Source organism: Dermacentor andersoni, chromosome 1 (assembly GCF_023375885.2).
Source record: "Dermacentor andersoni chromosome 1, qqDerAnde1_hic_scaffold, whole genome shotgun sequence".
NCBI lineage: Eukaryota > Metazoa > Arthropoda > Arachnida > Ixodida > Ixodidae > Dermacentor > Dermacentor andersoni.
Window position 1 is genome coordinate 67912539 of NC_092814.1, and position 27531 is coordinate 67940069.

The 27531-nt window shown below is 40.4% G+C and overlaps 1 protein-coding gene across 1 annotated transcript in view; it reads right to left on the reverse strand.

The window, feature by feature from the left end:
- Nucleotides 1–27531, reverse strand: part of Als2 (Amyotrophic lateral sclerosis 2) — a 112743-nt gene that overhangs the window by 60094 nt on the left and 25118 nt on the right. The window contains exons 5-9 of the mRNA XM_050191457.3: nucleotides 21268–21334; nucleotides 12718–12889; nucleotides 9033–9288; nucleotides 5400–5429; nucleotides 2244–2406 (exon numbers count right to left, since the gene is read on the reverse strand). Of these exons, the coding sequence (XP_050047414.3) occupies nucleotides 2244–2406; nucleotides 5400–5429; nucleotides 9033–9288; nucleotides 12718–12889; nucleotides 21268–21334 (688 nt within the window). The remainder of the gene's footprint in view (nucleotides 1–2243; nucleotides 2407–5399; nucleotides 5430–9032; nucleotides 9289–12717; nucleotides 12890–21267; nucleotides 21335–27531) is intronic.

Here is a 27531-nt window from a genome sequence, read left to right on the forward strand (position 1 = left end):
AAATTAATTCAATATACCAAGAAGGCAGCTGCTGAAAATTTATGTATAACTGGGCAGCTTAATAAGTCAGATAGCTGAAATGCAAAGGTTGGTCCTTGCTAAAAATTGCCAGCTGTCTGCCTAGTAAGCCAATGTTGGAAAAGAATAAGAAAAAGCGAGGCAAGTGACAATTATTTAAAAGCCACCTATAGTTAGGGTTCCACATTTTCAGAATAATCACATAAAATCCAAAAAGCACTCAGTGTTAAAAAAACGGACAATTCAGATTGATCAAAACAATCCAAATTTTAGGGTGCTCAGTTGTATTCACGTGACCATGCCCTTACTAGCTTCGCGGAAAATGTGTGAGAAGCTAACAGTGTTCCTTGTGACAACAAACTCCTCACACAACCTGCCCATCAAACAAAGGTTCCAAAAGAAAAATTAAATCTGCTCTCAGTAATTAGGGAACTAAAAGGAGAGTCTGCTTTTTTGCATGATGTGTACCATCTCCTTGACATGCACTTGCAGCTATTGCTAAGTTTATGGAATGGCACACCTGCCACTGTCGTTGCATGGAAGTGAATTCTGGAGTTTTACGTGCCAAAACCACAATTTGATTATGAGGCATGCCGTAGCGGGGAACTCCAGATTAATTTTGACCACCAGGGAATCTTTAACTTGCCCCCAATGCATGGGACATGGGCGTTTTTGCAGTTCACCCCCATCGAAATGCGGCCACTGCGGCCGAGATTCAATCCCGCAACCTCGTGCTTGGCTTTGCATGGACACCAACTGAATACTTGACATTGTAGACGAGGAGAAATGCTGTGAAGTCATTAACAGCTACAAAGAAAACTATGCTGCTGTTGCTGAAAAGTGGAGCAGTGGAGCAGCAACACATTCCTCACGATTTGCAGTACACCAGCGAATCATTCTAGAACCGAGCTCAGATCTTGAACACAAACATGTAGGGGGAACTGCCAGCAGCATTCGACACATGAGTCAGTGTTTTCTGTCACTTTACCACTGCGAGCATGACACTACTACTTGGCAATGGGTTCTCAGAATATTGGGTATATGCCGTTGAAAAAGCCATTGAGCCTCAAGTTTTCTAGAGGATGCATGCTCGAGAATGGCCCCTCATTTCACATAATGTGCAAGATCTACTGGCTTTTTCTGTATACAGTGCAAACATTAAAAGGCCATTCTCAGTGCTTTATTCCATAAATCAGAAAGCGTCCACCATAATGTCCAATTCCAAAATTGTTAAATATGTACACTGTGCTTGTAATAGTGATAAACCCTTCTGCTTTTGTGAATGTGGACTGTAAATAAAAAAACATTCCTGCAGCTATATTTCCCTTATTTTGCTTTTTACAGTCATGGTTGCTTTTGAAGGTATTAGGGAAATTAAAAAGTGATTAGCAATTAAAAGATTAGCAAAACTCAATTTCATTGAGCCATAAAGAAAAAGCTTCAATTAACTCTGAATTATGTGGAAAAAATTAACTTTGATAAGCACCTTCTGATTTTGGCCCGAAATAAGCTGTGAAAATACAGAACCCTACCGGGAGCTTACAAGCTTTCTTATTTCCTCACCTAGTTCATAGAATAGGCATTGAATCCACACGCATTGGAAGGAAAACCCCAGTTCTAAGGCATAGGCACTAATTGAAAGTCAACAGGCATTTAAGGAAATGCAAGACAATTTTTCTCAACACAGCTGGAATTAAAAAAGAACACAACAGAAGTTTAAAGTGTATTGTTCAGTACATGGTCTCTGGGCAGGCCAGTGGCAAGCACAGGTGATGGCATGATAGGCATACATGTCTGTGAGCTTGCTTTGTTACTGCTCACTTCAATAGAGGGTTTCTTTCAAGAACCGCAAATACACACAAAATTACCACACGACTGGCCACTGGAGGCACTTTGTATGTATTCGCGGGCTTCTTTCAGGAACGGAAAAACACTTTTAAGTAGCACGTATTACGCAACAGAAAGCTATATCGGGACTTTCTCATGTTGCTCTACGATTTTCTCATTGACACTTTTTATCTAGTTAGGCAGAATGCAAAAGATACTCCGAGTATCTCCAAGTGACAACAAACAACATTACCTTGGTTTTGTCCAGCTACATGGATTTTGCATATTTTTAAATCTTGGTGCATGATAGTTGAGACACCCAGTATATAATGCTACATCATATGTTTACGTGCTGAAAAATACACCCCAATACCAGATCAAAAATAAGTTCGACTTACGTGTTGGTCCATACTGGCAAGCAGTCTACTGAAAAGCCGCGTGTACTCGCCAATTCTTTTCAATGGAAGAGAGAATAGCTGCAGCAGAATAGTCTGTGAGCTGAGCTGACTTGTGTCACCAACAATGTCCTTTGCAAAATGGCTGAGAGCATTTGGAGAAAACCTAACAAAACAAATGTTCAGAACTATAAGGATACAATTCATAGGTTGTAACTTGTACAACATAGAATATGGTTCCTTATGACTGCATTCCAAGTCAATGATGACAAGTTAGGTCTCAAAGTCTCACAAAACCAAAGAACTACCATGACAAGTGACTATAATCTTACCAAAATGTCAAGTGACTTCCATCATCATGATTCTGGCCAACAAAACACAACAGAAAGCACCCATACGAGGCAAAGAGACACCCGAGCCAGAGAAAGCATAGGGAGAAGCAACTGTTATTTTTAACTGAAATGCATATAAATAATAAGGAATGGGAGAATGAAAGTGGATGAAAAGACAACCTGCCACAGGTAGGAGCTGAACCCACCTCTACTTCACGAGTGCAGTGCTTTACATTCAGCAACCATGGCAGCTATCCTCTCGTCTCCATTCTTGGGTATTTGTGTACATGAACTAGATCTAGTCTTGGGTGTTTCAGCCAACACCAGTCACAGCCATGGCAGCTCCTATGCTTTGTCTGGCTTCATTGTCTGTTTCCTTCATATGGTCATAAGTAAGAAAAATCGAGCCCCTTGGTGCCCCTTAATATTTTTGCTCACAACGAAAAGCAGATATGAAAAAAATGCTAACATGTGACACCACCGCCTCATCAATGATGAGATTTCTCTGCTTTTGCTTCTGCACACTTAGTTGTGACATTTGAAAAAAAATCCACACACTAGCTATAGTGTTTACTTTCAAGTAAGAATAATAAAAAAAGTGGTGAGTGTTTTGGATTGTTGGAGGATAGGGCAATCAGCCTTTCAAGTGAAACTGTTGGCACCTTGCTGCATGTACAGGAATAATATTTGGCTCAGATGTTCATGAATGCGTTGGTTCTCAACAAACTAATTTACTGCAGTGTCCAAAAAGTGTTGTAAAACCTCCTTCAAGAAAAGAAATGACAAATAATAATAAAGTAATGGTACTGAAAGTAATCATATCATCAACTTCCCAATACTAATTCTAGTATTTCTAGTTCATGCACACTCTAATATGTAATTACTGAAGAAATGTCTACAGGTGAGAGAGAGAGCTTTTAATATGTAAGAAAGAGCACTGAAATATGTGCTCCACCCGAATGTGTTCCCACTGACCTAGTATTGATTAAAATATGAGTATTTACGACCATTTCCCGACTTCCCAGTCTGTCTGCTATATAAGTTAACTGTACATGCGCAGAAATTGTGAACTGTGTAATTGAAGAGCCAGGCCATCCATGCAAAATATGCCACGTTCAACAACAGCTATCTTAGGCTGCAATCTTTGTGGAAAATACTATTATCACAAAGCTTATGTTCAACATTATAGCTAGGTTAATAAACATAAGTGTGTTACTCTCTGTCAAGAGACCAATACCAAAAAAATACATTACAAATAGTTCAAAGGAGCCCATAAATACAGCAAGAAATTAGACAATGCATGATTTTCAGTACATTCGGTGTAAAGTTGATGCACACATGCTTCACAAAACAATAAATAATGTCAGTGGAACTTGCACCCTTATAATATACGTCACAAACTAATCTTACACGAGAAACATATTTCTCAGCATGTTCATCCCACTGTGTTTAGCCTGACAAAGGCTGTGCACTATAGTAATCGCTTTTCTTGTTGTTGCTGCCGCTGAGTGTACAGTCATGAGCAAAGTAAGAAACTCCACCACAACCCCCTTTATATTTTGAAATGCGAGTGCATGCCATCTGATTGTACTATTGTTTCATAATGCTTACAGTGAAATTCTGATCTTCTGCTCCTAGATAACACACTAAACAACAAACTACATCTTTGCTAACAGGGGAGAACTGGGGAGAAAATAATGCTCCAAGTGAGATGTGGGGGCCAATTACTTTTGCAGACTGGGTGCATCTAGGAGCAAAAATAAAGGAGTGTATCAAAGTACTGTCATGTCGCATCATTTCTCCTGCATTAGAGTACATGTGTACTTGTGTATCTACATACATGCATATATACACCAATGCCACTTTGTCTCTAAATAACAGGTTCTCTGCCATGAGGTTCACTAAAGGCAGGCTAGCACAGGCTTACTTGTGTTCCCAAATGATGGCTAGCCTAAATGTGTGTCCTCACTCGCTAGGCTTTTCGCAGATGATTACATACTATGCTGGTCATTAAGTCCTGCAGTCTGGCCATAGCACTATTGGCAATTGGTGTAAGACATGATTAATGGCACTCAATTATTCTAAACCAAAGTTAGTGTTTTTAACTGATCATAATGCTCGCTGACCAACAACTTATGCCTTGAATAACATTCATATTTATACTTCATACAACTAACTTCGAATCCACTTGCAGTTTGACTTAATGTGGCATTATTGCATAAATGTCACTTTTGCCTTAGCTAACCGCTTACTCGGCCTTGTCAAGCTTTATCTGAAAACATGCGCCTCCCTAGATATGTAAGCTTGAATACTTTATTATTGTTTGTCCAAAAATAGAATATGCTTCCACCATTTGGAATGCAGATTTCACCAAATTCATAACACTGAACCCCTGCAAAACCATGCTGTATGCTTTTTTTTAATTATTATTACATCATTCTAGCATACCATCACTATGAAGTCATGCTCACTCAAAAAGCTTATCATATCTTAAAATCGTTCATCTGCTGCTCTTTCGCAAACTTCACTATCAGGATAGAAGGAGAGAGGGAGGGAGGGAGGAATAGATAAATAAATAAATAAAGAATCAAGGGTGCCACACATTTATTAGTGCATGCATGAAGAAAAGCTAAATGTGTCTTTGCAACTTTCTCACAAAAGTTACCAGAAATCAGCAGCAAAATGAGACCTGACCCATGCTTGAACCATGCTTAGCATAAACATAACCACATGCATCACATGCAACTAGCACAACAAAATGCTGCTTTCGGTGTGACTATGGGGTATCTGACATGTAATAATGATATATTGCCAAATAAAAACTTACAAAGGAGATTCCAGCTCTCTGAATTTATCACTGCAGAAAACAGTCATTCCAAGTTAGCATCATACATAGTCTTATGCGCACAGTACTGAATCTAGACAACAGCATTACTCCAACACGTTTTTTCTATAACATGCATTTCCAAGAAAACTGATTCATGAACTGAAGGTTTCACAAATATTCAAGACGAAAGCTTTTACCATCGAATACTAGTGCCACTAACACCAATAAAAAAAAAGTATGCACAACATAGTTGAATGGCTCATACACTAATATTACCTGCAGCTGAACATTACTGCAGCTAGAAACATGAAGTTTGATCAATGTATTTCTGGAGTGTGCTCATTAGATGGTGTAGGTACTCAATAAGTGATAGTGTTCCTAAATTTTCATGGCCGGAAAGGTGTCATAATGTGTTTTTGTGAGAAATGAAAAATGCTGCAACCACATGAATAGATAAACTTGTTCTTTCTAAAAGTTCTTTCAGTTCTATGCTGCAAGGTCTCATCACTGAACAAGCAATTACAGGATCCACAGAAAATATTTCTGTTGTACGAAATTCCTACAACATACAAAGAATACATCGCTATGCCGAGACACAATTTAAAATAAGCCTACTCCCAAATACCTTCTTTTTGAACAACATTGAACTCGACGAAATAGATTTTACACTGGCAACTATGCCTAGTAATAAGGCCGCAGGTATGGATCACATAACTGTACATATGAAGAAAGTATAGAGGTTTTGGGTCCTATATTATGCCACATTCTCAACCACTGTTTGCAAACCGACAGGTACCCAACATCGCTAAAAATAGCCCAAGTTGTTCCAATATACAGGGATGGAAATCGCTCAAACCCTTCCAGTTATCGACCTATATCGGTGCTGAGTGTCATTAATATCCTTTTTGAGAAAATTCTTGCGAATCATATTAATAAATTTATAGAAAAGTATTGCATAATTTGCCCACGGCAACACAGTTTCTGGCCGCATCATTCAACTGCATCAGCGATGCAATCATTAGCTCAGGTTATAAACTCTGCTTTAAACGATAAACTCGTGGCTGTAGTCTGTCTAGATTTGAAAAAGACTTTCCATACGGTAGACCATTCAATCCTTTTGTACAATCTTAAGCACTATGAGTTTGGAAGACATATTTTCAAGTTGTTTACTAGGTACTTTAATGAACGTTGTCAGATAGCAATAATGAGTAATATTTAATCGTCACCACAACTTATACATGCAGGTGTGCCCCAAGGGTCGGTTTCGGGACCCTCGCTTCTTTCTTTATATGTTTCTGACCTTCCGCGTGCCCTACACTTTGGAGATATGCTGAAGTATGCAGATAACACCGTTATAATAATTACAGGAGATAATATCAAGGAAATAAAGGCTAAAGTAAACTTAGATTTGGCAAGCATCTCTGAATGGTTTTCAGCAAACAAACTTTCCGTAAATGTTTTGAAAACAAAATATATAATATTTCACTCCTGTAGTAAACATTTAGACCTTAACCCTGCGCGCATTAGCATTGACAATTCCGTACTAGTATATATACCTTCTTTTAAGTATCTTGGCACAGTTTTTGATAGGCACCTGCACCGGCAAAATAATTTTTTAGCGGTGGGGGCAAAGGTGGCTTCAGGGTGCTATAAACTGATACAGGTTCGCAACTTTTTTGACAAAAATACATTACGCATATTATATTTATCCTTTACTCATGGCCACCCCTCTTACTGTCTCGAATCATGGGGATGGACTTACAATAGTTACCTCAAACCAATCCAAAAAATACAGAAACAATCATTAAGAATCACAAGTCATTCTAAGCGAGATCACCCCAGCAAGTCACTATTTGACAACCTACAGATACTAACCTTCAATTCACTGCGCCTGCAAAAAACAGCAATTGTTGTAAACAGCATCGTGAGATATAACCATCCCTTCCATATATCCCTCTTTTATACATCATGTCTAACTACTAGAAATGTAACACTTCGTCACTTTAACCTCCCGCCCATACACAATGTATATGGAGAAAGACTGCTCTCTTTTATTGGGGCAAAAATATGGAACACCCTTCCAGATCACATAAAGTATGCTCGAACGTTTGCTCCTGCAGCGAGACAGTTCTTCATGCACATGCATTCTTTATCTTAAATATATTCTACCTGTTGTGTGCATCCGATTTTACCATATAATGTGAACATGTAAGATGTTTTCTTGAATTGATGCAATTGCTCTTTATTATGCATTCTTTTTCTTTTACATTTGTACTCGTGTAAATTTTCCTCTCCCCACTGTTTTATGTTGGTATTTTATACATAATGAAGTGTCTGCATTATTGTGCTTTATTTTTTTGGACCCATGACTAGTCTATGGCTACGGGTCCAAACAGTGTTGGACACATTCCTATTGTGTTTTCAAGAATTAATAAACAATTTGAATTTTAAAATAATTACAAAGAATACTTCGCTATGCTGAGACATGATTTGAAAACAATTCCCTTTCTCCCAAAATTCACATTCATTCCAACAGCACCATTTAGACTAGTGTAGCAAAACAATGGCTATCACATGTCGCTCATATCTTGACATACAATTTGAGTAAATTCTGTGCAATTGCATAATGACTTTGCAACTATTAAAAGCATATATCAAGATATGAACAAGGTGTATAGACAGCAACTTGAGATGAGATTCAGCACTAAGGAGACAAAAATAGAATGTGGCAGGGCTGCACATTAAAAAGAGAACAGTCCTGGCTAAAATGGGACAATTTGTCAGCCTGCACTAACATATATGAACTAATTTGGCTGTAGCAATCTTGTACCCTTGATTTAGCAATTCACATGTTGCCTGGCGAGCACAGGAAGAGGTATGAAAAACATGTGCCATTGAGGACTTGCATCATCAACATTTAGGGTTACATCATATGCCATGTGAATGATCATGCCACTAAACAGATATGCATATCTGATCACACTAATTCAACATGAAAGCTTAGAATAAGGTAACTACCAAAGGCATTAAGGTCCACTGCCATGGTCTGGAAAGGTGTTAGTTTACTCCCCCAAAGTTCATTGACACACGCACACACACAAATGCTGAAGACAGGCGCACGAGTCAATAGCCACCAGCAAAACTCAATATTTGTATGGGTTTAGAGCCCACTACTGGTGGGTGGACTTTGCTTTCACTTTCACTCCCCTCCCCTTTTTATGCAAATATGAACAAAAAAACTTTTTTCCTTTTTTTTACAATGAGCATAGAATTACGCTTCTGTTTCAATAATTATGCAACAGAAGCATGCTCCTCAACAATTAAAAAAAATTCATCTATGCTCTCCTTCTCTTCAGTCTCTTCAGTGGCCGATAGCTTCATTGTTATGCACAGGTGATGCAGTTTGTTATGCGTATGTAAAAACCCTGACAAAATTACCTGAAACTGCAAGTACTATATATACTGAGACACAAAAGTGTTGCACCTAATCAAACCTGGACTAAATAGGAGAAAAGTGCAAATGTTTAATGTGCTTACATATCTGGTTACCACTAAAACAAGTTGCATAGTATAGTAAAACGAAAAAGCTGCTGCACTTTTTAACACACTTAAAGTAATGGTTTGTTCACTCACACCAGCATTCTGGACAGTGATGCAAAGCCTCCAACAGCCAAAAAATCAGTGACTGCCTTGGTGTAAGACCAAAAGGCATCAATCCAGGTGTCTTTCTTCTCCAATATTGAGAGGGCACCAGAGAAGTGGCAGCTTTGTAAAAGCAAGGTCAAGTCATACGCATTTGCAGATAGGAGTGAGACAAGCATTTCTGTTGTACTAATAACACTCTTCAGTGGCTTGCAAGCATAATCTGGAATGTCAGCAATTATGCTGCCTGAAAGAAGACAAGAATGAGCAGAGTGTTACAAGTGTACAATTATTCAATAAAATATAAGACATACCACCACCATGGCTACTAACCTCAGGTAATTCATCTTAGCTAATGAAAGTGGTCAAGCCGAGTGTTATTTTACTTTACACCATGAACCAACTAGCCCAGCAACAAGTCTTGTTGAGTCTTATTGATCACTGGCTTTATCGTAGCACTAGTCCATGCATCACCACTCACCAAATTCAGGTTAAGCATCCTCAATTTCATCTTTCTGCATATGATAGAGTTACTAGCGTATTTTAATCATCTATGCTATGCAGAGCTGTTACTGTTTAGAACAAACAAGTAACCGGCCATGTACATTGCAACTTATCAGAGAGGAATGGTTCATTAGGAAGTTATTTAGCTGTTCAATCCAGTCTGCTTGCAAGGTACTCTTGTTGCAAACGAAGACGGCACAAGAATCAGATCTTGTATATGTGCAATGGAACTGTGTCCAAAATATGGAGTGCACCTATAGACTGACAACACCAACAACTCCCAAAAGTTAACCTTTATCTCTCCCTCTTTCTCTCACATTGTAGTCAACACTGCCCTTGATATGCCCGATTTCCACTTCATGTTTCCCTGTAATACATTCACACAGCAATTAGCACAGTATGCACAGCCCACTGATTTAGGCTTTGTTCCAGTAGAATATGCACAGAGCCCAACAATGTCATTCAGTTTCAAGTTCCGTCTTTTCGTTCATTGTGAATGATTCACTATAGTCATACTTCTGCCGTCCTCCCATGAACTATTTTCTGCTAGTTAAGTCAAAGTGCTTTGCTACTGAACACCATTTGCCACACTGTGCAATGTGGGATACAAGAGCATGGCAAATTCTAGGCCACATCCATCATCAAGTGGGAGAAAAAAAGCATGCACAGACCACCATTGTAGCCACTTAACTCTTTGTACAAAAAACTGTGGTTACCGTATAAACTGGAATATTGGTCGGCCCCGAATACACGTCAACCCCTGACCTTGACTTGGCCAGATAACTCACAATGTTATAAGACTGCTATGTAAGACGAGGGGTGAATTTAGCAGCCTGTCTTCAGGAAAAAATATCTCTACTACTCATATTCCTGTTTACAGTCAAACCTCGATATAACGAAGTTGTACCTGCAGCAAAAAAACTTCGTTAAATAGCAAATTTCGTTAGCAGTGTGTTCAATGGGGCTGGTTGGTTCATCTTTAGAATAAAATAAAGTGCTCTGTCCTGTGCTCTTTAATCGCTCGTCCTGTGTTGCACTGTTCATGTTTTTATTCCAAATTTTGTTACTTCAAGGTTTTAAAATTTTAGCAGTAAAAACAATTTCACAGATTCACACACTTCTGGTGGACAGTATCTTGTCAGTAAGCACTTATAAACAAACTGCAAGACGGTTGAGCCATAATAGCATGGTTATGAGCGCCAGCACATGCGGCGCACATCGCACCAAGAGCAACGCATTGGCATGGCTCATGGCATCCAAGATTTGCATGTGTTGTGTCGCGCATCGTTGTACACCTTGGGACACCATGGCTGACTGTGCTTAGTGCCTGCAGCCATCATCAGATCGCACCCACAAATTAAAAACAGTGTGAATGGTATGGATATTCATCCCAAGAAAAAATTGGCAGTTTCGCCCGAAGGGCACAGCACTGACTGCAACAGTAAGGTTTAGCATTACGCTTGAACGTCTCGGACAGTGTTCTAATTATACGCAGGTCAAACTAATATGGACGCAACATACATGGGTGCACCAAAATTTCTGGCATCCTTAAAAGCTTTAACATGCCATGTAGGGCCTGTAATGACATCGCACAGGTACCACTACGCTGCCTGTAAAGAGCCGTGCTAGTAAATTTCATCACTTTCAGTTTTGAGCACTGATATTGTTTTGCACTTTTAATATTTAATAATCTGAGAAGATTTAAGATAAGAGACATGTACAGTGAATGTTATGTTTCCTGACATTTGTTTGTGGGCTGCCATTCTCAAAATTCTGAGAAATAATTTAGTCAAGTACATACGACCTAGTATGAGCAACATTAGTGATTGAATAGTGTAGTAATATAACCCACACATACGGCATAGATAAGCATAGATAAGCATATGGCATACATATACTTAAATATATGCGGAGCCCCAGGGCGACAACGCAAGTACCGGCAATGATGACGGCGAAAATTCATTTGGAGTGCCAATATATTTGCTATCGCAATAACAAAATGTTGCAGTTTCACCAGAAAGGCAGACCACTGATGGCGATAGCAATGAGACCACTACACAAAGTAAAGTTCATAGATTTATCAGTGTCACGTGCACTCATGAAAACATGAACAGATCTCACTCGAAGACCATGAACACTCGGCACAAAGTGAGCGAACGTTTAGCACAGTGTCTCTTTCGAAACTTGAGATTATGTGATCGCTAACACTAGACACAAGGGAACACAATGCACATCAAGGCCCAATCTCGGTTCAGCTGAACTTTGCACTTGGCACAGACTAACTCTAAAAGACTATGCGTGGCCCGTGTAAGGACGGCCATGCGCAGCCATTGCAAGGGTAAAAGAGGAGATGCACGCTAAAGGGGACAGGGCAAATAAGCGTGCGTCTCCTACTAACGTCAGAAATGGAACTTAAGCACCAGTGATACTTACTTTTTGCCTTCCTAACCAGTATGAACATTCTCAAGAAGATGCACACTATGCCTACAGTTGCACTGAATGCCGAAAAAAATTTTGAAAGAGAACAGATGCCCTATTTAAGGCGAGTCGTATGAAAAATAAATTTGTTACATTATTTCAAACCACTTTTAAACAGATTTCAACAGTTGTGATACTCAGCAGTTGCGACATATTCATCTGTCACAAGAGCAGTTCATAAACAGTTTTCTCTATCCTTTAATGTTAAATGCATGAGAAATCAACCAGTGTAAACATGCTGTCTTTACTTATCCATACATTTTTGAACAAGGTTAATTTTTTTCCAAATTCACTGCATGACATCAACTTTCATTAGTGTAGCTACATTATACAATCGACACCCTCAGAAAGTCCAAACACTTTCTTCATAACAAGCCATCAAACAAAGATACCAAGGACAACACAGGGGAAACCACTTGCACCTACTAATCAAATTAAAGAAACGCTAAATTAATGGAAATGAAGGATGAAAGTGGATATGATTAATAAAGATCGGGGCCCTCAGTTAACCCTCTTTCTTCTCGTTCAAACACTTTTATATAATTTGATAAATTTAGCTCACAAAAGTCAGATATATATACATATATTTATGCTGAATATTCTTCCATTTATTTGTGCAACATAAACATAATGAACCACAACAAAGACGTCAATTACTCACAGAACAAGACTGACGCAAATAGAAAACACATACCGTCTTTCACAAGTTGGAGAAAAACCTTGTTTTGTACTACACACAGGTTGCTAAGGCAACGTCGTTCTGATGCTCCAAACTCATAAAGTGCTTGAACTTCATCTGTTTCTTTCAGGTTAATCAGGCAACCAGAAGAAGGCCCACCAGCAAAAACGCCAGTAATAAGGCCACCCTAAAACAAAATGTGAATCAGCAACATTGGTAACAAAGGACATATACTGAGCATTTATTCCAGCATGCTACAAATCCACATAATTCATGGAATGCCAATAGTATTATTACACAAAATAAGGTAAGGTGCCAAGAGTTCTCTTAAAGGGCCCCTCACCAGGTCTGGCTGGCCATGTTGAGCTGACAAGCGCAGTGGGCTTACAAGAAGAGCATACAATGCACACTCGCGATTGTGTCTGCTAAGTATTACATCCCTACGCACCATGGAGAGAGCTGAAATTTCAAACTATATGCTGTTTGCCCTTATCACGGGCACCACGCTCCCAGCCAGAGAGTCGATGTCAATCCCGCAAGTGCGCCTACGTACATGGTAGTGCTGTGACATCACACATATAACATGCGACTTCGAGAATTATTCAAGGCAACACCACTTGAATTTGTTTAATCTGTTGCTTCAATAGATGAATTAAAGTTTAGAGAAATAATAAAACATACAAAGTGAATGCCTGCATGTTTTTTGTTTTACTTCGTAACATAACAAAAGAGATGTACTTATATTTTGTCTGCTTGTTCCCACGTCATGCAGTCGTGCGTGCAGAGAACGAAACTATGTCATTTTCTACCATTTTCAGCACTGCGATCATGTTCTTTCATCCTCTCGCGTCTGCCTCAGTTTTCGTGATTGTGGCACTGACTTACATAGCTAATCAGGTGTTCTCGTGCAGAGCGCACAAAATCGCCAGCAGCACGAAATGAGACAAACGCAGCAGTACGCACGTCAGATCATCACTGGAAGTGCGCCACTCAGCAAAAACACGAGAGTAAAAAAAAGAAGGTGGGGCCCATGCCGTATTCATCACACAATCCTCTGGCTCCAGTATGGAAGAACGCAGGGAAGAAATTTCCCTTGCGGAGGTTAGACGGGGCAAGTGGTGAGAGTGTCTATGCTGAGTGATGCCCACCTCCTGAACTCATGGGTTCGCGGCACTTCAATTATTTCTCTCTCTGCTATTAATGAAATAATTTGAAAAATTCTTGCAGTAGAACACTCCTTCAAGATACGTAACAACTTCCAGCATATAATTAAATTTTGCTATGTGGCCTGGTGAGGGGCCTTTAAGAAGGCTCTCCCTCTAGTAAAACTATGTTCCAGCTTATTGTAGTTTATTGTAGTTTCCACTGCAACTGCAGTGGAAGTTTGAACCTAAATATCTTGGCATGTTGTGAAATGCATGACAGATCGCACCACATACGACCAACCTATTACAACAAATGCAATTTGCAAATTTAATATGTTAAAGCCCACTTTATTTTTCATATCTGGACACATAAGAAAGCACCAAATGACACCACAAAAAAAAAACAATTATTTTGCCAGCAGGAAGTCATGAAAACATTCTTGAGCATGTATTTAAAGCTAATGACTTTAACATTCTCCTAACTTTAATCTTTACTGTAACTTTCCAATACACATTCTCCCAATGTCAACTGCTTCAACAGCTATGCATAGGCTGTAGCGACTTACACCGCTAATCAGGTGCTGTCATGTAGTGCGCACAAAATCATCCACAGCATGAAACGAGACAGATGCAGCAGCTTGCACGCGAGACCATCACCACAAGTGCACCACTCAGCACTCAGATGGCAGATGTCTGCGCTAACACTAATGGCAGCCCTACAGACACAACAGAATAGGCGAGATCAGGGACTGAAATTGACTGTATCCCATTCCCTCTGACACACTCTCAATGGGTGCACTCTTGGTCCGACACGACAGCACTGGTGATAACTTGCTACCACAGTGGATGGAGGAGATACTTATCACCAATGGCAGTGGGGCCATCAGGACACCAAAGCAATGGAAGAGCTGCTGCTGCTGCTGGTGATATAAAGGCAGCTTCTTTGAACCATCTCTCTCCCAAATGCAAGTGCACAGAGATGACAATAAATGGCCGCTCAAAATAATGCCCTTTTGTCATTACTCTTTTTCTGCCAATGCAATGAAGCAACTTTTCAGAAGTGGCCAGGGATACAGACATGCCATAAGGATAAGGCCTGCTAAAGGGTATACAGTCGAACACCTCTGCAATGAACACTTCTACAGCAAAATGACCTGTATCATGGAAAACTGATTAAGTCACAGCCTATATTTCATATATTTTATATATTTCATATATTTCGTATATTTCATATGTATTGTGAATGCTTTACAATGAAGACAACTACAAAGAATTTGCCTGTACAATGAAGAAATTTAGCCATCCTCGATGGCCGATTTGGTGCTCTAGAACGAATTGTTGCTTTACAGCGGAGCCACCATTGTCGTCCACAGACATCAACAAGGTGTGCTCTGTGCTAGCACTAATGGCAGCCCTAGCGACACAATGGAAGACCGTGCCGATGTCATAAATAGTCCTGCTCCACTGCTCCAGGAATCGCACAACTCATACGTTGCTTGTTTTAATGCATCAGCGGGTGCAATTGCTGGTAGATACGTCACCATTGATGATGACATGATGATGTAAAACTGATAACCTCCGATGTCTTCAAAGCCAGCTAGGGTGCAAGGGACCCAAATGTCAATGAAGGCAACAGTGATGAAACTACTGTATACGAATGAAGATTTTCGACGTTAAGCGCAGGCGATAGTGGCATACGATGATCTGCAGCTCCCGTGTTTCACCGCAGAGCATGCTGTGAACCTCGGTGCAATAAAGTTGGCTTCAGTAAAGTGTGCACAAAAAGTTTAGTGACTTATTTCACATCCCTTGAATTCACATAAATTGAAGTTTTCTTTGGTGGAATGCGCCTAGGTTGCTCTGCTATAGTGTAAGCCGTACAGTGCGAGACCTTTACAACAAAGTGACCTGTATAACAAAGAATTTCGGATGTCCCGAGCACTTCATTATGAAGACATTCCAATCGTAATGCGGTAGTTGTTTTCCCCCAAAATTTCAAAAAGTTCAAAAGCTAATTTGTTTAATAAATGGCTGAGACAATAAGAATTTTTGTCCGTATATGCACAGAATGTAGAACATTTGTTTTGTTAAAGAATCATTGAAACTGCATTCAAAACATATAAATAACATATCTGAAATCTTACACATCTGAAATAAAAAATTCTGTGAATACACGTTTCGATACCTTGGAATTGCATGTGGTGGCTCTCGAAACCTCTTGTTCAAAGGCACTGTCTGATCAAGACTCTGATCAGCTTCATTCTGAGGTGGCTTGCCTAAAGCGCATTGTTGCTGAACTAACTGCCAAATATGACAATCTTGAAAACCGTTCACGAAGAAACAACATAATCCTTCATGGCATACCAGAAGATATTAACGAGAATCGTGACACACTGCACTCCAAGGTTATGAACGTTTTCAACAGGCTTTCCTTTGACTGTCCGCGTATTGAACGCTTCCATAGGTTAGGCAGAATACGCCCTGGGCATTCTCAACCTACCATGTTAAAATTGCTTGATTTCAGCAATAAGCTAGTGATGCTGAAAAACGCTTATAAGGTGAAAAATTCCGGCATGAAACTTGCTGAAGATTTTTCGTCCAGAGTGCATGCAGTACGTAAAAAGCTATGGGATGCTTCAGTTGAGCAGCGGAATAACGGCTCGGTTATTAAAATGAGGCTCGATCATTTATTTATAGATAACGTTCATCACAACTGGGACGGTGCCTCAAATAGTTTAGTAAGAGCTCCTGGTTTTGATTCTAGCGCAAAATTTCCAAATGTTTTATCATCAGGTTGACAATCTCATCACTGTCACAGATCTCGTGCTTTTGAATGTTAATGCCAGAAGCATAACTAGCAAATCTCCACAATTTCTTTCACTAGTTTCTTCATGCTCTCCTCATGTTATATGCATCACAGAAACATGGCTTCAGGAAGATATTCGTGACACAGAATTCATGCCTCCTGGTTACACTGCTGCCCACTACAACATATAATAAGAAAGGTGGGAGTGTTGCTTTGCTTTTACGTTCAGATTTTAACTTTAAGGTTCTACCAGATCCTCCCAATGTAGAATCTGCTTGGTGCAAGTTACTAGTGCATAAGCAGAATTTCACAGTCTGTGGTCTTCATCGCCCCCTATCAATAGCCCTAATGACTTGTTCGATAATATTTCGCATTTTATACAAGACCATAGCCTCGACAGTTCTAACTTAATCGTTCTTGGTTCCCGGCATTCACTGGCCTTCCCTTACATATTCCTCCATTAGTGCTTCTATTTGTAGAGCCTTAATTACATTTTCTTTGTCCCATAACCTGATACAATTAGTTGATAAGAATACACGGCTGAACTCCATACTTGACTTAGTGTTTATCAGTGACAGTCTTGGTCACTTGAGTTGTAATTATGATATCCTGGAAGGAATCTGGGATCATAACGCAGTTTTCGTACACATTAACTGTCCTATCCCGCATGAATGCTTTAGCTATTCCACATTTCATGATTTTCACAAGGCTGACGATACATCTATCACTGACACTCTGGCAGATAACTTTGACCATTTTTTGTCACTCAGTATTGAATGTCATGTTGACAGTCTTGTTGATTGTTCTGAGTTGTTAGTGAAACCTCGCATCAATAACAACATTCCATTAAAAACAAATAAGATAAATAATAAACTTACTTGGATTAGCCGGGATATCCTGCACCTGTCACGCCATTCTTTGCACATTGAGTCATTACTTTCACGTTATCACATTGAAGCCTTAAAACTTTTATATGCAGTTAATAACTCCACCTCTGGTCTTTCTGATTGTAACTGTATCACATTTACTAACTCAAGTTGTACCCGTAGGTCCCACACCTTGAACGTAACACTTATTTATGCCCGTACTAAATCAATCAAGTGCAGTTCTTTTCCACGTACAATAGAGCTTTGGAACTCTCTACCCGGTAACATTCATTCACTATCACTAAAAGATTTCATAGCTGCCACTGGTAAGCACTTCGCTATCATTAAAGCGCTTCTTTTTGATCATTCATCTTTTGTGTTTATATGCATTTTTAATGTGTAATGTATAGTAATGTATAATGTTCCTACTCCTGCTATAGCCCTATATTGGGCTGCAGTATAGTATGTAAATAAAATAAATAAATAAATAAATAAATAGGAAATCAAAAGATTTGTTATAACTACCACACTTAAGAATGGAAAACAAACACACATGCCCATACACTTGACAGCAAACAATGCTACTAAAATGCATGTTTTTTCCCTTTCTCATATTGAAGACTTTACATATACGTACTAACAACATTTCCACTATGAGAGAGGATGTACACACTGAAAGTTTCAATTTGAAAAAGTTGTATATGCAGTCAAAAACTATATTAAATAGGGAATTTTGGTACAATGATGTTTCCATGTTTCAAATATGCAAATGTGCTCCTGTGACAGTCCTTTTGGCATATATTTTGTGAAGAACGACCCTCTTAAAGCTGGAGTTCCCTAGAGACCCTGATGGTGGTTTCACAGCTGGAATTGTCAGACTAGTAGTTTGTGGAATCATGACAGCAGTATTTACTAACCAGAGGAGTGTATGCATTTAAAGGGACACTGAAGAGCACCTCAAAGTCAATTTATACTAGTAAAATATTCCTTCAAAGTTCCATTCTCATTCATCTGGCAGTAAAAACTAGTGGAGAAAATGAAGGCCACAGTTCCCTTCGTTGGCTTTTGTGCTGTAACCTCAGCACCAGTGTGCAAGTGACGTCACAAATTTCAAGGTATTTTCTTATATTTCGGCCATTTTCACGCAAGAAACCTCAAAACTTGCTAGCTAGAACCTTTGGTTTCTTTAGAACGCAAAGCACACTTTCTTTACTAAAGAACAATTTAGCAGACTTGAACCGACACTTTCAAAATCCACATCACAGTGAGCTCATGCGAAAACTTCAGGCAACAGAACCACCTATTTTTTTTTTTCTTTTCTAGATTACTAAGTCTCGTCTGAAGTCAAGAGTGGCTATTCTGCAACTACAGGTACAGCTTAGCATACTATTCCTTTTTAGTGTCCCTGCTGGAGCAGTGTCACCAAAGCAGCAGAACAGTGGCATGAGCTTCAGGCTTACAATATTTCTGGTAAAGCACAGTGTCTTTTATCTCAAATGCCACCGCTTGCATTTTAGTCGAGCAGGCGATGATAACATGGAACCACAAGGAGATCACTTTAAGCATAGAAAAGTGCTGCATGCACTGCCATGATGCACCTTGAAGGAAGTGGAGATTCTACAACTGCCATACTGGCCACTACTCATCAAAAACTGTAACTTGATTAATATGAAGTGCTTAAGTTATAAAAGTGACTGCTTTCATTGGCAAAAACTTCATGATCATGACTATAGTCAGTGACAAATGAATGCAGCAGCTATTCCCTCAAAAGTTTGTTGTGCCAGCTCTTCCTACATCTGCAGTAAAAAAAAAAAAAAAAAAAAAAAAAAAAAAAAAAAAAAAAAAAAACTCCCGGAAAACACAAAATATGGCGAGAAGGCACAGCTGTGCCTCAGCAGTAAACAACAAATTTGCCATGGTCAAGCCTACACCAACAGGAGGGACAGTAACAGGAAGTACAAGTGCTAAGAAAGCTCACTGCACAAAAGCATGCACAAAACTTCAAGGCCCACTGTAGTGGCAAGCGCAGATAGTGCACGTCAGGACAGCACAGGCACTTAATGAGTGTGAACTACACAAAACAACTTGCAGGAGGTTTCTGAGCATAACACAAATGTTTCAGTGTTAGCTGTGGTGCAGGTTAGACATTTTTGTTTCCAATTTCAAACTCTCCGAATCGCTTGGATGTCAGAAGGTCCTGCTTCCTCCATTCACATTTCCATGTAAAGGACGTATTATAGGGTTTTTGTCTAAATGACTTTGCTTCTTTTTAATGCTTGAGTGTTCGTTGGCTTTGTAAGCATTTACTGGCACAGCTGGGCACGCAGCAATGTGGTGAGCGAGGCACCGCCACCGTCACCGTCACTCCTTTCTCATTGGTGAAAACACACAGGGAATTGCATATAATTCCACAAATGGAAGCACCTTATGGCGCCTCTCTTGCTCTGGACAAGACCAACTGCGTGAAACTGAGCAATGAGCTAAGAAAAGCTAATGCTTTAATATACAACGCATTACATGGTGGATGGTGGTAAGCTCAGAGCCTCTGCGGATACATGTGTACAGAGGGGAATGCTGAGTTCACAAAGGGCAACAGTGCTGAGATCATGTAGTAATGAGGGAACACAAACACACATGCACACACAACGAGATGTCAAACAAGCAACGATGACTTGCTGGCATATGAGAAGCTAACATGCACAAGCAAGGAAGGGTGAATGAGAGATGATGATTGCCTGGCACATAACGTTGAGGTGCATTTGCCCCAGCATTATCTATCTGTCACTAACTATACTTATCACTGACACCATGAAAGAAAGCAGTCTTCAATCACTAATCATAATTGTAAACCTCAAAGCCTGCATAGCCCAGTAGCAGTGTACCTCACATCACAAAACGCTATTAGCAAGTTAATGTTAACCCGAGTGTTTACACAAGAAACATTCAATGCTGTTCTTCTAATGCTTGCACATGAGTAATGCCATAGCCACTGAGCCATTCCAGCAGGTAACTATTTGGAAATGCACATACTAAACAAGCCAAATTTACAATGTTGCCTTTGTTTTTGGTCATGTAGCAAACTTTAAACCTTGTGAAATAATGTGCACACTAAGTGGTGTTTTCCCTGACTGCTGCACATATTACCTAGGATATTTTAGTCCCATTTTTAATGTTTCTTTCCAATAGAAATACTTTATCTGGGAAATCATTCCTGCAGAAGTCCGCAATAAAGCAAAAATATGCAGAAATAAAGAAAAAATACTTTTCTGCTTTATTTTCCAATGCTTTCTGCTTATATGTGCCAAATTGATTACGTATCAGGAAAGCACAGTTGTCCGCCTCCCATCAAGAATCCTTTCAGAAGGATTCAGCTGTTTTGTTGTTTATACTAATGCAAACATTTCTGTTTTAATTAGAATTGTCTTAGTGTAACAGTGTGCACTGGACCCACCACTACCATAGTCATTAAGAACTACTTGAAGAGCCTGCCAAGTGTTCGGAAACTAATAAAAATGTTCTATTCATATACAATTTGGTTAAGAAACACTGTGTACACTCCTAAATTATGTAAATTCTAGAATGGCTGCCCTTGCCACGCTTCTTGCTGTTCATTTGATTGTTTCTTTTTTTTTTCAAACTAGGGCCCTACAACAGTTAGGGCTAACTGGAATCCCATATCAAATATAAAAGTATCAGATAACACTAAAGCATAAACAGTGCTTGTTTAAAACATAATGACAAGAAACACCTTTTTCAATGCCAGCACTGGAAATACTTTCTTGGACTTCTGGCATCCATACGGTGAGCTCACACACCTAAAAAAAAAAGGAAATAAATATACATGCAGCGTAGACATACTATTCATATTCAAACTAAAATTAAACAATGTGCAAGCATATATATTACACAAGAAAACTATGCAGATCCTACACACTGTGGCAATCAACGTTACGTGAAGCATCTGCCAGATAGCTATACTCACAGACAACTTTTCTTGGCTATGAAGCGAAGGCTACGGAAATTAACCACGCCTCTTTCACCGGTGCTGGAAGTAGTCCCCACAGTTTTGTTCGTTTTCTTACGTGGGAAACGGAAAACAATACTTTTTTGTTTTTTACAGCCCCTAATTTGAAACGATACGTAACATTCACCAGTCAGCTATTGGTATTTTATTGTACTTTTAGTTTGCTCTTTCAAGTTTTCACACACCCGAGACTGTCGCACGTTTTGCACATTCATCAAATGCAAAATGACACCCGTGTCTTCTGGCGAGTGTTCTTCGCTTGCTGACCCGTCAATCAACTCCCCTGAGAGGCTGTTGACCAACTTTAGCAACAAAAGACTGTTGAAGCACACAAAAAAACTTTTTCCAGCATCTGCATGGAAACCAAGCGAACCCACTTGGAAATCGCAACCATTCACATGTACAAACGAGTGAGCGAGCCAACTGCTACGCCGGTTCTACCGACGCCAGCGTCGGTTGCGCGTCCAAGTCCTAACCGACACCATATGGCTGCTTCGGAGCTCCTACGCAAGCTGCGATGCTCACTGTTCAGAACTTCGTATATGTCGGATGTGAATAAACATTGATTCACACCGAGTTAATTGTACCTGCCTTGACTAAAGTAAAGAGGTTGTGCGAGGCTGGGGAAACCGAAACCGGTGCCAAGTGTGCCCAGACTACATTGCATACGAATACAGTCATGTGCAGAAGCTCTGCCCTCGTAGCTTTTGCTTCATAGCCAAAAAAAGTTGTCCCCGAGTATAGCCATCTAGCATCGTTTGAGGTTCTGAAAAGTGTTACAGATGGTGCAATATGTCCATATAAGATGATTAATTGCACGTGTGATGCAAGTGCAGGTGCAATGGTGACAATGATGATGATGATAATAGTATGATGGCTATGGCGATACTGAATAGACCGCTTGTAGCGTAACTCACCGTAGTCACTAATATCCGTACTATAAGTGGCACTGACACCACAACCGAAACAATACTTCAATGGCTGCATACGTGCAAAACATGTTGACAGAGCAGCCACACATATTTGAGAGCCGAAGCACGTGACCAGGATGTTTTCAACCGTTTAAATTTAGGAACAATGAAAGGTTAACGTCTAAGAACTCACAGTCTTCGTATAAAGCAGACAAAGTAATACAGAACAATAAAAATAATACATAGAGGAAAGTAAGTCGCCGACTAAATTTTCAGACCTACAGCACTGGCCACCAACTCCACAGAATTAATGTAGAACGGCGACTGAAATTTTGGATGCCTCAGAGTCTCGTTCAATTTTTTAGACCGATCCGCGTGCCGTAATCCACAGTGTTGAAAACACGCTGACCATGGACCAAGTTGCTGCCATTCGAGTGTTGCCCATGCTATCTGTGCCCTCACTTCCGTTTTCAAAGTGGTTCCTCCGCTTTCCAAATGTTGTACAGCCACTACGTGATATTTCGTTGACTCAGCACCAAACCACAACTTTGCTCAGCTACTTCCAATGAGGTGTGCTGTAGCCAGCAGTGGTGCTGGGTGGCATGCCGTCGCAGGAAGCTCACCTTTGATATGCTCATACCCGTAGAACAGTGGGCATGTGATTATAGAAACAGGCTGAACTGACAGCAGTGCGTATGAACGGAGTTTGGTTTTTTAGGCGATCAGCCACAGAAACTACTACAAACACCTACCAAGTCTGCGTGTGCGCCTACAAGTAGGAACGGCAGAAGCTTGCATGGTGGCATAAAGCCAAAAAGCCCCAAACTAAATTTGCGAAACTCCGCTTAAACTGACAGCAGTCAAGGTCACACATGCAATGTCTGCACTTCAGGACAATGCACACCACAACAGGCACACACAAACTAAAGAGCCAAAGTCAACAAAGAGTTATAATGCACATTCAGTGCGAAGGACTCTGCAAAATTAGCTAGGCAGTGCTGCTGCACCCCTTAAGAAGCGTCCCCTATGTTAAAAAGTTTCTTTTTGCAGCTGCATAGCCATGCCACAGTCTGTTGTCTTTACAGCAGTGCACATGCTCATCTTCAATTGGTCACGGCGCTCAGTCACCATGCTGCACATCCTGTCTCTCCCTCTTTCATTGCTCGTGGCACTCAGACTGCATTTGCTCCTTTCTGGTATGCAGCACTAAATAGTGCTGCACATGCTTTCTTTGCTCGTGGTGCCTGCACTGCACATACTCTCTCTCTTGTTGCCCGTGGCCCTCGTGCTGTGCGTGCTCTCTTGTTCATTGCTCGTGGGGTTTGCGCTGCCCGTGCATTCTCTCGTTGCTTGTGACGCTTGCTCTGCATGTGATCTCTCTCTCGTCACTTAGTAGGTGAACGGCATATTTAAAATTGCAATAAATGATCTTTGTTGTGGAGACCGCTATAAGCAACTATTAGTGCAATGGTCTGCAAAGGTTTGCAAAGCTTAAACTAAGTGCTTTATGATAAACTTGCAAGATTGACTAACTGGCTAGTTGGTTCATTATCACAAAAAAAAATTCAACGACGATTACAATACTCCCTAATGTGAAATTTGAGTGCAGCTCTATACGCGTTTTTATTTCGCAATATATTGGCTGGCACGGATAATCTGTCTTGTGTGGCACGTTGCAAACAGAGCTAACTGTGGTGCAACCGCCTTGTTAATCTTGAGATCACGAGAGGCTGTGCGTGGGTGATGTGTGGGTGCGATTCACAGAAGCCGCCGCAGACAGACCCCCCAAATGACGCACGCTACTCTGGTGCCATCTCGTAGCCATTGTCGCCACACTACACTTTTCTTGCCACGCTTTCACCATACCCTCCTCCTCCGCTTTCCTCCTCACGTCTTTCATCCCGCGCTGCGCTCCACGTTCGCTCTTGCATCCTTCGCTGAGCTCATTCGCTCCGACACTCGCCAAAGGAACAGCCACCTAAATCTGTGCTTAAAAAAGCGCTTCAAGACGGGACACAAGGGAAGAACCACAGAGCGCAAAGTGTGTGTGGTTCTTTCCTTGTGTCCCATATAGAAAAGCTGTTTCTTTTGTGATTGTGACAAACAGTCCGCTATTGCCAATTGCGTAAACTATTACAGTTGTTGTTTCGTCACACGACTGCCTCACAGGCTCGCAGACCATGGGTAGAATTTCCGGAATACCCGTGATATTTGCCTTTTGAATTGCTACCAAGATATGCTATTGCTTGTACTGCATTTCTGCACTGCCCAATTGACCATGACAATGTTTCTCTGCAGCTGCTCCTGCAGCACGCTTCTTCCCAAAAGGGGCCAGCAGTGAGTGAACACACCCGCATTGACACAGTTTACTAGACTTCATCGCTGTGTATGTAAAGCCCACTCGATTTACCACAAGACATGTATCAAAAGAAGGCATACGAGCAGAAAAATGCATACTTTGACTCTGAGTACAGTGCGGTGCTTGTCTCATCTGTAAATTTCTCTAAAATCAGCAGTTTCATGGACTAGCTTCATGTTTTCGAGGCTGTTGTGGCACTGAGCAACACATAAATACTGTGTACCAAGATTACAGGATGATGAGACCATGCTTGCCAAAGTGTAAATACAAACGCCAGTAGTACACAAACAGGTCCGCGGCTGCTCCGATGGGAAAGGACGTGACTGGCAACATTGGAATCTGTCAGCTAGGGGAGCAAACAGCACTGGTATCACGGACAGAAACTGGAGGTTGCCTTGTCTATAAGTGGCTGAGCAAAGACTTCTCTGTCACCTAGGCAACCCCCGCGTGCCCACATCTCACTGCCGTCTCCTCCACATTGCCCTCATCCCTCTGCCCTCCCATCGGCTGGTGCACCTCGTTAAGAAGTGCGCTTGCTACCGTGCTTGTGTGTGGGACTTCCTGGTGGCAAATACATCCTAACCAGTATTTTGTATAATGTGAGTGCACTATAAGCGGTATGCGTATACATGGAGTTCTATCGGAGGATAAACGGTGGTCAGAAAAGGCTACGTTAAAGCCAGTACTGCATTATAAGTGCTTACATTATAAGTAGTCTAAGCTGTAGCAGGGTATGTTCACATAAGAATGAACCTCATGGTCCGATGGCCATCTTTTGTTTTTAACGAAATTTTTATACGAGACAAAGTGTCTGATGAAAGAAATACAGCTTGGTTTTGTGAAATACAACATAGCTTTTCTGTAAAAAATTTTTATGTCACTGAAAGTGAAAAGCTGCTTTGTTGAGATTAGCAAATTTGAAAGCTTATATCACATATAATTTTTATCAACACGTACATAACTAGCCGGCTGCTAGTTATCCATGTGTTAATGAAAAAATATATCTTTTATGTCTCTCGTCTATACAAAGATCAAACATTAGATGTCCAAAAAATTTAAATTTCATATACAGTATTTCTGGAATTACATGAAGGACAATACCTAAGTTGAGATATAAGGTTATTTACCAACCTAAAACAAAATGTTGCAACACGTTTTTGGAGTTCTTGAGTTACCAGTAATGGGCAGGCATTTGGGCAAGTTTTTCAAATGGGGCTCGAAAAATATAAACATTCACAGCTAAAAAAAATTCTCTACCATTTTAAGAGTTCATTCACAAATAACTGCTGAGCCTACAGTTACAAACTTTTCTGATAATAAGCACAGTTATTTAAGGAAATACCACAATTTCGAGAATAGTGTTTCACCATTTTTGTTTGACTCAAAATTAAAGGACGATTCGAAGATTTCAAGGATGCTGATGGCCAAAGTTCAAGGAGGGGGAAACAAACTTTATTCGTACACATGCACTGAAAATAGTGAAATTCCCCCCCCCCCCCCCCTTTTTTTTTAGCTGCAAGAAATTGCAGCTAAACAGCTGCTGGGTTGGACACTTGCATCAATTTCTTCACGTCACTTTTCTAAGTTGACTTTCCCATTGTATTGATAAGAACTGCTTTCGGCACGACGGTTAGTAGTGTCTGACTTCACCCAAATTAAGATACTTGTCGTGCTAAAGCCATGTGCCTGAAACTTGCTTTCCGCAAGGCATTTCAAGAGCCTAGTGTTTGAAAATAGAGCTACGAAGACTGTGATGCGAACCAACTAGCGAAAGACCAAAATGGTGGCATAGCTTAGATGCTTGATCTTGCTTTATCTAGCTCCATGATGGCAACAGTGATTTAAACAAGCCCGTCAGTGGCTGTTGAAACACCACATTGCAATCATTTAGCGACACTTTCAAAAGAAAATATGTAGGATTGTTTCCCTAGAGACATGTCCATGACACAGCCTCTGGGGTTTGGGGGGAAATGTCCCCCCAAACCCCAGTTTTCAAGCACTTCAAGGAGCATTAAGGGCACTTGAATCAGTTTTTCCATATTCAAGGGTTTTCAAGGATGTAAAGGAGGTGTACAAACGCTGGTAAGTGCTCTACTGAGCCGCTCAATCTCACCTAGTGTAGTGGATAAACTTGGTCAATCCTGAAGGCGATACAATGTTACATAGCATCTCAAAGCATTAGCTGCTACAAGGGAAAGGTGGCGATAATAGCACACTCTTGCTTTTACAATTAAATTGTTGCTATGCCACATGATACATGCACCAACTGCCTTGAAGCATTAGCTAGCAGGGAAAGAGAATGATAAGGTTGCTATTCACTTGTGCCATGCATGCATCTGCGGCCTAATGGGTAGAGCATCAGGCTACAGCACCGGGGCACCCTGGTTCGAACCTAATCATTAGACAGACAATTTTGTTTATTAAAGAGTCACCAGATGAGGCAAGATCGGAACCTACCTACAACAATGTGCCTGGCATGAGAGAAAGAATGCTTTGAATTAAAAAGACAAGGAACTTCTGTAGTCTCTAGGCTTACAAAAACCCCTCTATATATCACACACTGCTTTTTTGAGTTCAACAGACAATTAAGTCAAGAAAGGCTTACAAGAAATTAACAGTTTCTTTCTAGTGAACTGGATAATTAATATAGATGAGGATTAAATTGGTGGTAAAATAAATTTGCCTAATAAAGGAGAAGGCAAGTGGAAGGAAAGACTA